Source organism: Dasypus novemcinctus, chromosome 25 (genome assembly GCF_030445035.2).
Source record: "Dasypus novemcinctus isolate mDasNov1 chromosome 25, mDasNov1.1.hap2, whole genome shotgun sequence".
NCBI lineage: Eukaryota > Metazoa > Chordata > Mammalia > Cingulata > Dasypodidae > Dasypus > Dasypus novemcinctus.
This window is the reverse complement of record NC_080697.1, coordinates 17,190,021-17,203,247: the sequence shown is the minus strand read 5'-3', so window position 1 is coordinate 17,203,247 and position 13,227 is coordinate 17,190,021. Positions and strand designations below refer to the sequence as shown.

The 13,227-nt window shown below is 54.8% G+C and overlaps 1 protein-coding gene and 1 long non-coding RNA gene across 2 annotated transcripts in view; one reads left to right on the top strand and one right to left on the bottom strand.

Moving 5' to 3' along the window:
* Window positions 1-387: 387 nt before the first annotated feature.
* LOC139437606 (uncharacterized) lies at window positions 388-2,411 on the bottom strand. The gene is made up of 3 exons (XR_011647459.1): window positions 2,130-2,411; window positions 1,786-1,828; window positions 388-1,589 (listed from the first exon to the last, which is right to left on the bottom strand). It is a non-coding gene; the product is annotated as an uncharacterized lncRNA (long non-coding RNA).
* A 5,550-nt stretch (window positions 2,412-7,961) lies between these two features.
* Window positions 7,962-13,227, top strand: part of CIB4 (calcium and integrin binding family member 4) — a 70,860-nt gene continuing 65,594 nt past the window's right edge. Inside the window, exons 1-2 of the mRNA XM_004451484.3 lie at window positions 7,962-8,041; window positions 8,411-8,445. Coding sequence (XP_004451541.1) covers window positions 7,988-8,041; window positions 8,411-8,445 — 89 coding nt within the window. The 5' untranslated portion in view covers window positions 7,962-7,987. The remainder of the gene's footprint in view (window positions 8,042-8,410; window positions 8,446-13,227) is intronic.

Below are 13,227 nucleotides of genomic sequence, written 5' to 3'. Positions count from 1 at the left end.
CAAGGAGGAAAAGCCAAGGGGGGGCGGCGGGGTCACGTCTATCCATGGGAGGCTTTGCTCCACCACGGAGCGCCTGCCGAGGGTCCCGAAAGTCCCTGGACAGCGGCAGGTGGGAGCTTCTCTCCCCCCATCACCCTGCGCCCGCTGGTTGAAGTCTCCCCTCCCAGGAATGTCCCTGACTTCCGGCTGTGCCCCCCCCGCTGCCCCCCCGGCCCCGGGAGGCATTCTTCTTAGGAAAGAGAAGAAGTGGGAGGTGGACCTAGCTTGTGTAGACACGTCCACTGGCTGGACGCCAACTCGAGCTGCCTGGGTGACGCTGGACACCGGGGCACGGGTACAGGTCCTACGGGCAGAGCCACCATCCTCCAGACACCCCCCAGGCCTGGCGCTGGGGCTTTCCTCCCCCTACCCCCCGGCCCTCCCCCCTCTGCCTGTCCAGGCCCCTCATGCTCTACTCTGGGGAGCTCTTCCGAGTCCTGGGCCCCTGGGAAGGGTGGCGGGCTGCTGTTTACTGGGTGGGTCCATGGCGCAGGGCAAGGCCAGGTGCTGCCGACGGCGGCCCCTTCCCCCGTAAGGAGGCGGTGGCCTCGTGCTCCCACCCGGGCAGTGAGGGGGGCTCCCCAGAGGCCAATGGGGGCTCTGACCACGGCGTGGGCTCTGGCTGCCCCGACCCGGCCTCCCGGGGCCCTGGGACTCCGCATTCTGCCCTGTTTACGCACGTGGACCCTGCTTCCCGCAGCCTTGCCCTGCCATTCTCCACAGTCTTATCTGTTAATAGAAAAAGGAACCTTGGCTGCTTCTAGCTTTATTCCGCTTGCTGTAACAATCCTACATCCCCCCAGGCCAAGCGAACTGGAAACGAAAGGAAAAATGTCTCTTCTGAGAGGGTAAGGACTAGAACACAAAGATTCCAATTTCAAGATTGTATCTGTCCACATTCTTCTCCTGGGTGAGCCTTTTTACCCCGAAATAGCTGTCACTCTCACAGAGGGCGTCTCCTTCCCCTTTCTGTTCACGGCGCTTGGCTCTCGCCTCTACCTGCCCCTGCCCTCCCTCCTTCCCTGCCTACCCCAGTTTCCTGGGTGGACCCACCTGTCCCCTGCCACCGCGGGGCACCACCAACTTGTGGGGGGCTGTGTCTCCTTGGCACCTCGCTCCCCGGAAGCCAGTACCAGAGGCAGAACCGCCGTGGAGTTAAGCCTGGGGTGCATGTCTCAGTTTGCCCGAGCTGCCGCGACAAACACCACAGATGGGCTGGCTGAAAGAACGGGGACACGTGGTCGCACAGTTTTGGTGGCTCCGATTCCAAAATGGAGGTGTGGGCAGGCCACGCCTTCCCTGGAGTCGGCAGCGTTCCGGCGGTGGCGGGGCCTCTGTCCCCACCCGGGGCGGGCAGTCCCCTTCCGTCTCCTCCTCTGGCTTCTACTCCGGTGCCCCAATTTCCTCGGGGGATCAGGACTCAGGTCACACTGGATCGAGGCACCCTCTGCTTCAGTTTGGCCTCTCCTTCAGAGGCCCTTGCAAGATCCCGGTCACAGACGAGTTCATGTCCACGGGACGCAGGACACGGTTGGATCTACCCGGCACGCCTGGGGAGGGGATGTAGTTGGGGTGAGCAGCCATCTCCTGGGGGGCAGTGTGGAGCATGTCCCCGACATTTCCCGCCCTCCCCTCATTCCCACTGTCGGTGAACAGGCTCCGGCCCGGCTCATCTGGCCACCGAGGGCCACCAGGGCTCAGGTCCGGTCTCCCCAGACCAGGGAGGTCCCCGCGAGCTGCTCTTACCTCGGTGTTCTCCTCGTCCGGCCTTGTGGTCTTTCCTTGGTGTCTGCAAAGAAAATCGAGTTTATTTTCTAAAATTGCTCAGACCTTCCTCCAGGCTCCCACCCCTCCCCTAGACTTGCTGTTCCTAGTCTAGGTTAAATAGATTTTTTCCCATTTAAATATTCCATCTATTCAAGCCTTGACTCCCTGTTTCTAGCTTTATCCCCTTACTATAAAAATCCTGCTTTGCCCCCAGACTATGGGCATGGGAGACCAAAGAACTGATTTAATTAAGTAGGCTCTTTGGACAACGCAGTGTTCTCTATAAATATTTGTCATACACCCCTTCTCTGTCGCATCAGTACCTGGGCGCATCGTGGCAGCGGGAGGGGCCCTGGATCCATCTTTGTTCTCTGCATCGGTCACACCTGGCCTTCTGGCCCATGAGCCGGCCTGCGCCGTGGGGCCCCTGGTGGCCCGTGGGGCCTTGGGAAAGTGCCGCAGTGGCTTCTTCCTGGCCAGGCCTGCGCTCAGCCCCTTTGCTCTCAGCCCCTTTTCCTGGGGCCTGTGGGAACGTTTGCCCCCCCAGCAGGCCGGGGAAACCTGGCCCCTCGAGCTGCATGCCCTCCTGCAGCTGACCGCTTGTAGCTCACCTCCTCCCTGTCCTTTCTTCGCCATCAACCGGAAGGGTGAACCTTCCAGGCTCTTTCCTCCCAGCCCAGGATCCGCCCGCCAGGCCTGCCTCTTGCCACACCAAAGGAATTTCGAAAATCTTCTCTCCAGAGGGCTTCCCGGCCTGCTCGGCTGCTGGGAACTCACACAAAACTCTAGCTGATGTGCAGGCGCCCCGCGGGAACTTGCTCCAGCGGGGTCCAGCTTTGCCCTCTGGCCCCGAAAACTCCAGCGGGAGGAACCCCTGGGCTGGGAGACGCATAGGCTGAGGAAATAGAGCTGAAGCTATTTCAAAATACGGGATTCCGGTTGCACATTCTTTTAACAATATTTATGTGCCAGGCACCAACTTAGGTTTAAACACCTCTTGACTTAAAAAAAAAAATAACGGCTTTATTAAGAGATGATTGACACCTCAGGCAACTCACTCTTTTCAAGTGTGCCGCTCAATGTTTTTCATAGGTTGTACAATTTTAGAACATTTTCATCACCCAAAAAGGAACCCTTTTTGGCCCATTAGCAGCCTAATCCCCACTCCCTGCTCCCTTCTGCTCCTGGAAACCGCCAGGCTATTTCTGTCTCTACAGATTTGTCTGTTCTGGACATTTCATGCAAATGGAATCATGCAATATGTGGCCATTGAGGACTGACCTCTTTCACTTGTATAATGTTTTCAAGGTTTGTCATGCTCTAGCAAGTTCCGGGACTTCATTTCTTTTTATGGCTGATTAATATTCCATTATATGGCTATCTCACATTTTACTTATCCATTCATCGGCGGATGAACATCTGCGTTGTTTCCCCCATTTTGGCTGTTATGAATGATTCCGCTATGAACATTAGTGGACAAGTTTTTCTGCGGACATACGTTATCATTTCTCTTGGGTGGGTAGGTGTGGAATTGCTGAATCGTCTGGTAACTCTGTGTTTGACATTTGGAGGAACAACCAAACTGTTTTTCAAAGTAACCGTCCTGTTTAACATTCCAACCAGCAAAGCATGAGGTTCTAAGTTTTCCACATCCTTCCCAACACTTGTCAGCGTCTGTCCTTTTGATTTTGGATGCCCTAGTGGATGTGAGGTGATGTCTCGTGGATTTGATTTGCATTTTCCTCATGGCTAATGAGGCAGAGCCCCTTTTCACGTGTTTATTGGCCCGACAGATATCTTCCTTGGAAAAATGTCGATTCGGATTCTTTCCCCTTTGCTTTTGGGTTATTTGCCTCTTTATTGTTGTCTTGTAAGAGCTCTTTACAAATTCTGGAAACAAGTGCCTTTTCAACTCTGGGATTTCCAAGAGACTTCTAAGTCAAGGGGGAAGAAGGGCCTGGAGTTTAACAGTCTGTGGAATACCCCTGCTGTGAAGGGGACAGAAGCCTTGCAAAGAATGTGTTCCATCCCACGCAGAAAGCGTGTGCAGGGGCAGACCCCGGCGGGAAGGAGGCAGAGCTGCCCCAGCAGGCCCGGAAACCTGCTCCCGGTCATTGGAGTTCAATTACACCCCTTTCAAAATACCTGCCAAAGAGGAGCGAGAGATTCAGCAGGCCGAGGGGGGAGGGAGGCTGGTTGGTGAGTGTATCAAAGGCACAATTGTATTGGTGATTTAAATTTTTTTTATTTTATTTTAAGGAGACCAGGCTTTCATTTCTTGGGCAAATTTTATTTCTTGGGTACACAGGAAAGCATTTTGGAATTATAAAGGGGTTGCAAACGTAGGCGATATTCTTATCATTACTGTTGTTTTTTGAAGGAACCAATGAAACCCACAGTCTGTGAATATGTGTGTGTAGGGTGGGGTGTGAGGCGCTGGGATGAAGCTAAAGGAGAGTGGAGAGTAGCTGTCTAACGCTGGTCGTGTGAGTCTTTGTGTGTGTGTCTGAGAGAAAGAGGCTTTTGTGACTTCTGCCATATTTATTTACCACCTGTTTAATTATTTACTTAGTATTTCTCTTTAAATGAGCTCTTATTTCTTTTAATTAAACATATTCATTGTCAAAACTAAAAATGGACAAAACAAAAACAAAACAAACAGAAAAACCCCACATATTTGTTGTGTGCTTGTCTTCCTTTTAGGAGGCACCAGGACCTGAACCTGGGACCTCCCATGTGGTAGGGAGGTGCCTAATCACTTGAGCCACTTTCACTCCCTGCTTTATTGTGGCTCTCATTAGGTTTTCCTCCTTGTGCCTCTTGTGTCATCTTATTGTTTCAGCTCGTTGTACCAGTGCATTGTGTCAGCTCGCTGTCTTGCTCGTCTTCTTTAGGAGGCACCGGGAGCTGAACCCAGGACCTCCCAAGGGGTAGGTGGGAGCCCAATTGCTTGAGCCACATCTGCTTCTCTAAACATATATTTATAAAGGAAACTTCACATCACAATCATAAACGGCAAATCGGTATCATTTGCAAATCACAGGTACCATAAAAATAGATATAATGAAAACCAAACCGTGCCATTAAACTCTAGCTGTCTCCTGTTGCCTCCAGGGACTGAACAGCACCCCCCCACCCCCCCGCCTCTCAGCTGCACCTGCTCAGGAAGGCCTTCCTCGCATGCACAGCTTACCCGTGTGTGTGTCAGGCCCTGAGACGCTGTCTTCTTCACCTCTGCCTCCACTGCCCAATTCAGCAAAAAATTACGACTAAGTGGTTAAAAGCTCTGCAGCATTGGCCTGTTCCCCTGTTAGTTTTTGTTCTCCTGCTAAGGGACAAGCAAGGGTTAGGGAGGAAGAAGAGGTGTGATGTAAGGGCATTTTTGGAATTGGAGTTGCCCTGAATGATATCGCAGGGACAGATGCTAGACATTGTATATCCTGCCATAACCACTGAATGTGCTGGGGGAGAGTGTGAACTACAACGTAAACTATTACCCATGCGGTGCAGCAGCGCTCCAAGATGTACTCACCAAATGAAATGAATGTGCCACAACGATGAAAGAGGCTGTTGATGTGGGAGGAGTGGGGATGGGGGTGGGATGTGGGTGTATGAGAACCTCTTATATTTTTATTGTAACATCTTGTGCGATCTATGTATTTTTTTTTCAAAGACACGCACCGGCTAGTGGCACGCGGATACTCACACCTCGACATGATCAGGACAGAGTGAGACTGGAACAGGCCATCTCCACAGGGTGCGATCCCACAGACAGCCTGGTTTCCCCCATGTCCCACCCGCTGCCCTGAATCCTCACCTGCTCACTCGCCCCTGGGTGACTTGGGGTCCCTTAACAGCCTCCAGCTCCCGCCTTCCCCGGGGTCAAGGAGGGATGCTGGTCCTGAGCTCACGGGCCGCTTTGGGCACGCCGGGGCGGTTTATAGGGACCCCCCTGGCAGAGGGGAGCCGCGCGCTACACGGCAGCAGTAACGCTCGGGGTTGTGCAGAAGATGGGGCCGAATTTCTGACCTTGCCTGGTAAAGTCCTACCCTTCCTTCCAGCCCCAACTTGAAGCATGAATACTTTTTTAAAAAAAGATTTTATTTTTATTTATTTCTCTCCCCTTCCCCGCCCCGTCTGCTCTCTGTGTCCATTTGCTGTGTGTTCTTCTGTGTCCACTTGTATTCTCATGTGGCACCGGGAATCTGTGTCTCTTTTTGTTGCGTCATCTTGCTGCGTCAAATCTGCGTGTATGCGGCGCCACTCCTGGGCAGGCTGCGCTTTTTTCACGTGGGGCGGCTCTCCTTGTGGGGCTCATTCCTTGCACACGGGGCACCCCTACACGGGAGTGTCCCTGCGTGGCACAGCACTCTTTGAGCGTGGCAGCACTGCGTGTGGGCCAGCTCACCACACGGGTCAGGAGGCCCCGGGGGTAGAACCCTGGACCCTCCATATGGTAGGCGGACGCTCTATCGGTTGAGCCACATCCACGTCCCTGAAGCATGAGTACTTTTAGCCACCCTTCCATGCGTGAGAACTCCCCTTGTGCCAGGTACCATGCTAAATAAGAGCTTCATGCCTGTAATTTTATTTTACTCTTGCAATAATCCTGTGCAGTAGGCCCACAGTACTCCCGTTTTACAGATGGGCTTAGGAGTGGTTTTCTGACTTGCCCAGGGTGATGCCGGCAGGCCATGAGCCAGGCCCGAAATATTTCAAAGCCCATATTCTCACCTGCTGCATCATAGCAACCAGCTAACCCCCTACGAGAAGACTTGCTGCCCCGCAGACTCGTCTTGACGCCCACGATCTTCATCATTACGGCCTCTCTGAGGACCTCTGCACCCACCTCCTTTGGGAAGGCCAGGTAGCCGTGTGGTCAGCGCAGGCTGGAACCACATTCATTCATCTCCGAGACCACTCTAGGGTCAAGCCAAGCACCCAGCATCTCCCAGACGTTCCACCTGCACCCGCTGGTGAAGGAATGAGGCTCCTGGGTTCTCCTGTCAGGCTTCGTCTCCATGGAGGGCAGACCGAGGAAAAGGGTGCAGCTGCATTTCTGGAGCTCTGCATGAGCTCCTCCCGCCGGCTAGCAGCATGCTGACCAAGTGCGAGTGACACACTAGACCAGGACGGACGCCACCGCGGCCGGGGGCGGATGTGCCAACCATGCTGGAGGCAGGGGTGGGGTGGGGTTCCTGGAGGACCCCCTAGCTGGGAGCCTCGAGGGCCGGGCTGCCCGTCCTCTCTCTCTCCAGATTCACTCCCCACCTGGCCCCGCTTTGCTCCCTGCCCCAGCAGGAGCCTGGAGAAAGAGGAGAGCATGCCGCCGGCCTTTCATCCCGTCTCCCTGCGGGCCAGCTCCCGTAGCCGCTCCCTACTTACTGGTTTGGGGTTACGGCACGCCCCTAGATGGTTTACCTGTGCCCTCAGCCTGCCTTTATGGGGCGCCCCTTTACCAGATCCTCTTCAAATGACCCTAGCTGGAGGGTGCCCTCTGCTCTCGCTGGGACCCTCTGCTCTCGCTGGGACCCTGACTGACGGGAACTGTGCTTTTCTGTGCTTTCCTGGAGGTCAAGGTCGATGCTTCTTCACCTCTGCAGCCCCACACCTGGCACAGAAATAGACCCGGGGTGCTAGCTGGTGCCACGTACGGAGCACAAGCTATGCCTAACTCCTAGCCCTCACGCACCCACAGTCACTGTGTGGGGGAGGAAACCAAGACGGTGCGGTCGAGCGACCTGCCCAGGGCCACAGTCTGTGGCAGAGCTGGGATTTGGAACCCTTGTCTATGGTGGATCTGGGATTTGAACCATAGTCTGTGGCAGAGCTGGGATTTGAACCCTTGTCTATGGTGGATCTGGGATTTGAACCATAGTCTGTGGCAGAGCTGGGATTTGAACCCTGTCTATGGTGGATCTAGGATTTGAACCCTCGTCTGTGGCAGAGCTGGGATTTGAACCCTGTCACCCAAGCCCATGCTCTCCACCCCTGCTGCTTTGTGGGTGATGTCTGCCTGGCCTGGGAGCCCTAAGAACCTGTTTCCTTGCCCATCAGGGGCTCAGGTAGAATGGGCGGAAGGTGGAATGCAGGTCACCATGGCAACCCGGTCAACGGGGCGCCCCGGGCGGTGAGTCCTGGGGCTGGGGTTCCACTGCTGGTGAGAGCGGCGTGGGGCGCCATGGGTCAGTGCTTGAGGTACCAGATGCACTGGGAGGATCTGGAGGAGTACCAGGTGGGCGCCGCGGGGGAGACCCCGGGTGGGGGCGGGGGCCCCTCGAGGCAGGTGGGGTGCTTGGGAAAAGGCTTGCCTGGAGCACTGAGGCTTCCCCGGGCGGGCCGGGGTGGCCCCCGCCTCTGCTGAGGCCGACGTCACTGTCCCCGTGTCCCAGACCGGGGCTCTGCGGCCGCCGGGCCATCCATCTCCTGCTCGGGGGCCCGCTCCCCAGGTCTGCACCTACGCCCCCCTTCCCCGTCAGCGGCTGGGCGGCGAGGGGAGGGCTCCGCGTCCTCCTCCGCCACCAGCCCGGGGTCCCCCTCTGCAGCCCCCAGGCCCCCGCTCGCCAGGGGCCCGGGGGGGTTCACTCCTCTGCGTCTGTTGCAGGCCCTGACCTTCCTGACCAGAAATGAAATTCTGTGGTGAGTAGAGGGGTCCCCGGGGCCCCAGGGCGCCCCTTGAGCTGGTGCTCGTCCTGGCACAACCTCACTCTGCTCCCCGAGCGTGGGGCCTGCTCAGAGCCCCCGAGCCCTGGACACGGGCCCGGTGCGGGGCAGGCCGAGAGGGGGCCCCCCGGGGCTCCAGGGGTCACGGTCCCCCGGGCCCACGTTGGGGTCCAGCGAGGCTTCGGGCTGCTGCTCCTGAGCGCGGGCTCAAGGCAGGGTTCTGTCACAGACTCACCGAGCAGCGCAGAGCCCCGCGGGAGAGTGGACGAAAGAGGAGGGCTTGGGGACCAAGGCTGAGGCCGCTGGGCGCGCACGGGGCTGCCGCGTGACCGAACGGGCCCCGGCCCTCCCCGGCTGCCCTTCCATGCCCACCGCGAGCCACATGCCGCGAGCCACCGGGGATGCGACGCCCACGTCTCATGCAGTTTCCTGGCCGGGGGAGCACTCAGGCTAAGGACAGCTACGACCCTGGGGGGCCCCAGGTGCCTCCCCACGGCAATGGCGTGAAGCCACGACTGAGTGCCTGCGGTGCAGCAAAACTGAATTAGAGGAGTGAAGGAGCTCCCGAGATGGGGGGGATGGGGTGAGCGGGAGCGAGGAGACCACTCCTAGACCCTCGGGCCTGGGCACCCTCTCCTTTCCCCCCTAATTCTCTGCCTGGCCCCACCCTCTCCGGCCATCTGGCCCGGCAGCGGCACTCTCCACGTGGGGGCTCAGGTGGGGCAAAGACTTAGCAAAGCCTCAGACACTCCAGGTACAAGTGCGGGTGGGTCGAGGGGTGGCTCCGGCGTCGGGTGCTGCAGAGTCCAGAGAGATCCGCGAGGCTGCGTCCCGTTCCTTTTAAAAAGGGTATCCAAAAAAACAGTATCTACTCACTTTTTTAAAATACAGAAAATGTGACAAAACTCCAAATGACCCTACCCTGTCTGACCCCAACTGACATTTTCTAAAAAGGAACACGAATAAAAAGAAGATAAAAATTTACAAAGTCATAGACAATGCCGCAACATGGATGAACCTTGGAAATACGTTGAGGGAAACGGGCAAGGCACGTACGGACAAACAGTATATGATTTTGCTTGTAGGAAACGTCTAGAAATAGCAGATTTGTGGAGACATAAAGTAGATCAGAAGTTACCAGGGGATGGCAGGGGGCGGGGGCGCTGTTGCTTGATGGATCCAGAGAGGTTTGTAAAGTTTGGGAAATGTGAAGTTAAAAAAAGTAATATTTGAGCATGGCTAGAAAATTCAGAGAGTATAGAAAGTTCTAAATGAAAAATAAATGTCTCCGTCCCTCTCCCCTGTCTTTCTCCCTAAAGGTAATGCTGTTCCCGGTTTCTATTTTAGCCTTCCAGAAGATTTTTGCTGGCATAGACCTCATACATATCCTTTCACATTTTGATCCCTCTGGTGAAGCATTCATACTCTTCTGTACCTTTTAAAGCATTTTTTTTGGCCTCTTGGATGGCTGCATAAAGTATATAGAGATCTGCCTCGTTCTTTTTTTAATAGCCGCGGAGCATTCCTTCTTGTGGACAAGCCATAATTCATTTAACCAACCCCACCGTTGTGGACACTTCAGTGGTTTACACTTTTACAAATAATGCTGTACTAATCACTTCTGTACAGAGAGCTCATCCAATAGGTGGGCGTAAGTCCACGGGGGGATTCCTAGCCAGGAAAATGCCGGGCAAAGGGTGGGTATGCTCAAAGCGTGAGGGGCAGGCGCCAGGGCCCTGCTGTGGGCTTGTCCCATGAAGCCTCTCAGCGGTGCAGCCTGAGCTCATGCTCTGCTCTTTCCACGCCAGGAAGGTCAGGGGCTTTCCGAGGGTGCTGCTTGGGCCCCCGGGGCTCCTGGCTCACGAGGAGGCTGACGGGAGCAAGCGTGGTGGCAGAGGCGGGCTCCGAGGAGGGGCGGGGGAAGCTTCCGGTCTTTCTCCCTCCATTTTCTCTGGGTCTTTTGGGAGGAACGTTTCCTGGCTAGAAGCTCCTGCCTTCTGGACTGCCCGCCCGGGAGGCACCTGCTTCCGTTCCCCGTCGCCGGTGACGCCCCCCTGGGGAAGGGCACAGCCTTGGCCGTGCTTTCCTGGAGAGGCAGGTACCCATCAGCGCCACCAGAGAAGGTGCCACTTCAGCCCCAGCTTCTCCAACCAGCCGCTCCAAAGGCGTCCCGGCCTGCCCCCTCTCCCGGCAGCTCTATCCCTGAGCACGAGGGGCCGTACTCCACCCCCGGCAGCTCCTGCCCAGGGGATTCTAAACCCTTTGGGCCCCAAGAACAGGCGTGGGTCAGTGCCAGGGTGCCACGATGCCACAGAGAAAGGAAGGCTGAGCGGAGGGGAGAGTGGCTCCATCCTCCTCTAGTTCTCCAAATTGGAGACCGTCAAACAAGTCAGGGTGGGACAAACACTGGGTGGGCACAGAACTTCCAAGAAGGGCAGCGATACTAGAGAGAGCCCCCCGCTCCCTAAAACAAAGTGAGTCTCCAGCCCCGGAAGGCCGCGTCCTGGGGGGCAAGGGCCAGCTGCAGCCGAGGACGTGGAACAGCTGCCAGGGGCCTTGAAGATGCAAGAGGACAGGCTGGGGACACTCACATGTCCTGGTTCAAAAGGGAAAGGTCCTTTGGCCGTTGCGTCTGGAGGGCACAGATGACGTGACTCCCACCAGTGGACGGCTGCCCTAAGAAAGGAGGAGGAGGAGCTTTACGTTTGCTATGGAACCATCCCCTAGAGGTGTTGTTAAGCCAAGGAAGCAAAGTTGCAGTTTCTTCTGGTTAAAATGGAGAAGAGAGCATCTTCTTCCACCTCTGTCTCCTCTGCTCAAAGGTCAGTAAAGGAATAAAAAAGAAGTACCCAAAAGGACAAAGAGAACGCAAGAGATGACAGTGGATGAGAGGCCAACAAGAGTTTCAAAAATGCAAGTGGATGGATCCATGATACAGACGTAGCAGAGCAGAAATCTGAGGGTGAATTGCCTGCAGGGATCAGGGTGATGTCAGCAGAACCCAGAGAGGCTCAGGGAGCTCTGCGTGCCAGGACGCAGGGGCAGGCAACAGGAAGACGGGCCGACTTATGGGATTCCTTTTCTTTTGCTGCTGTCCCCTTGGCTCCCCTGCCCCCTGGAGTGGAGGATGCGCATTCCCATTGGGAAGGAGCAGAGCTTGACGGGCTACTGACGCGGGCTCCAGGCACAACAAGGGCAGAGACAGCTTGTGGTCAGCTTTGCAGAGCCTCCTTCGTAGCACGAATTGAAAACCAGGATTCATTAGGCACTTGACGAAAGAATAATAAACTAAGGCATGGCACGGTGACATTTCAGAACACCAGAGATAACGAGAAAATCTTAAAAGCTTTCAGAGAGAGAGAATGATAGAACAGGTGACATACAGAGATCACAGGGACTTTGGACTTGTTATTTGGAAGACAGTGGCTAAAAGCACCTTTGAAATTCTAAGGAAAAATCATCTCCAATCTAGAATTAAGTTCTAGCGAAACTATTAATCAAGAGTGAAGGTGGAATAACTATGTCTCGACATGCAAATTCTGATGATAAATTTCCTTCTCATGAACCTTTTGTAGGAATTCATTAAAATTAAAACAAGCAAGTAAACCAAGAAGGAAGAAAGAGTGAGATCCAGGAGATGAAGGATTCCAACACAGAGGAAGGAAACATGAATTACCAGGATGATAGCGAAGGGGCAGCTGATGGTGAAACAGAGCAGCATCCTGGAAAGCAATGGGCCCAGGTTAGAATGAAGAAGTCAGGGGGTTCCAGGTATGATGCCTCCAAGAAAACAAAATGAACCTGTAGATTGTGTGATGTCTTTGACCATGCTGAGAGGAATAACTCCGGCAAAAACAAAAAGCCTTGCAAGAGAGAAAACATCATCGTGTTGCACTACAGAGCACAGCTGTGAACAGTGTGTGCATGATAATAATATTAATAATAATGGAAAGTCTGCATACTGATTCAGCCAAATTGTTCTATATTGGGAGCTTGGGGACAGGGGACGGAGTCTCTGCAGAGAGCTAACTCCTCACGTCTCATAGTAGGAGGCATGAGACATCGTCTATAATGAAAACACCAGCAAACGGCAGTCTCAGTTTAATATTCAGAAGTACTAATGAAGCATTAAAGAAACACCAAGAGAAACGCCAAAGCGTTTTTTTAAAATGCTGCCCCTAGAGGGAAGTGGCTGTGGCCCCATCAGTTGGGCTCCCGTCTACCACATGGGAGGCCCTGGGTTCAAGTCCCGGGGCCTCCTGGCGAAGGCAGGCTCGCCCGCACGCTTCGGAGAGCTGGCACAGCAAGACGATGCAGCAAAGGGAGACAAACAGATACAGAAAAAAACACGCAGCGAATGGACCCGGAGAAGAGACAGCCAAGAACAGAACAAGCCGCAAGGCGGGGAGTAAATAAATAAAACTTTTAAAAAAAATGCTCCCTGTTGAGCTGGGGTGTAGGGGTGGCCTGGGGTACTGGGTATGAGTGATTTTAATGGTAAGCCGAATAATACTATTTGTGTTTTTAACCTCTTTTTTTTTTTTTTTTTAAAGATTTATTTATTTATTTAATTCCCCCCCCTCCCCTGGTTGTCTGTTCTCTGTGTCTATTGCTGCGTCTTGTTTCTTTGTCCGCTTCTGTTGTCGTCAGCGGCACGGGAAGTGTGGGCGGCGCCATTCCTGGGCAGGCTGCTCTTTCTTTTCACGCTGGGCGGCTTTCCTCATGGGCGCACTCCTTGCGCGTGGGGCTCCCCCACGC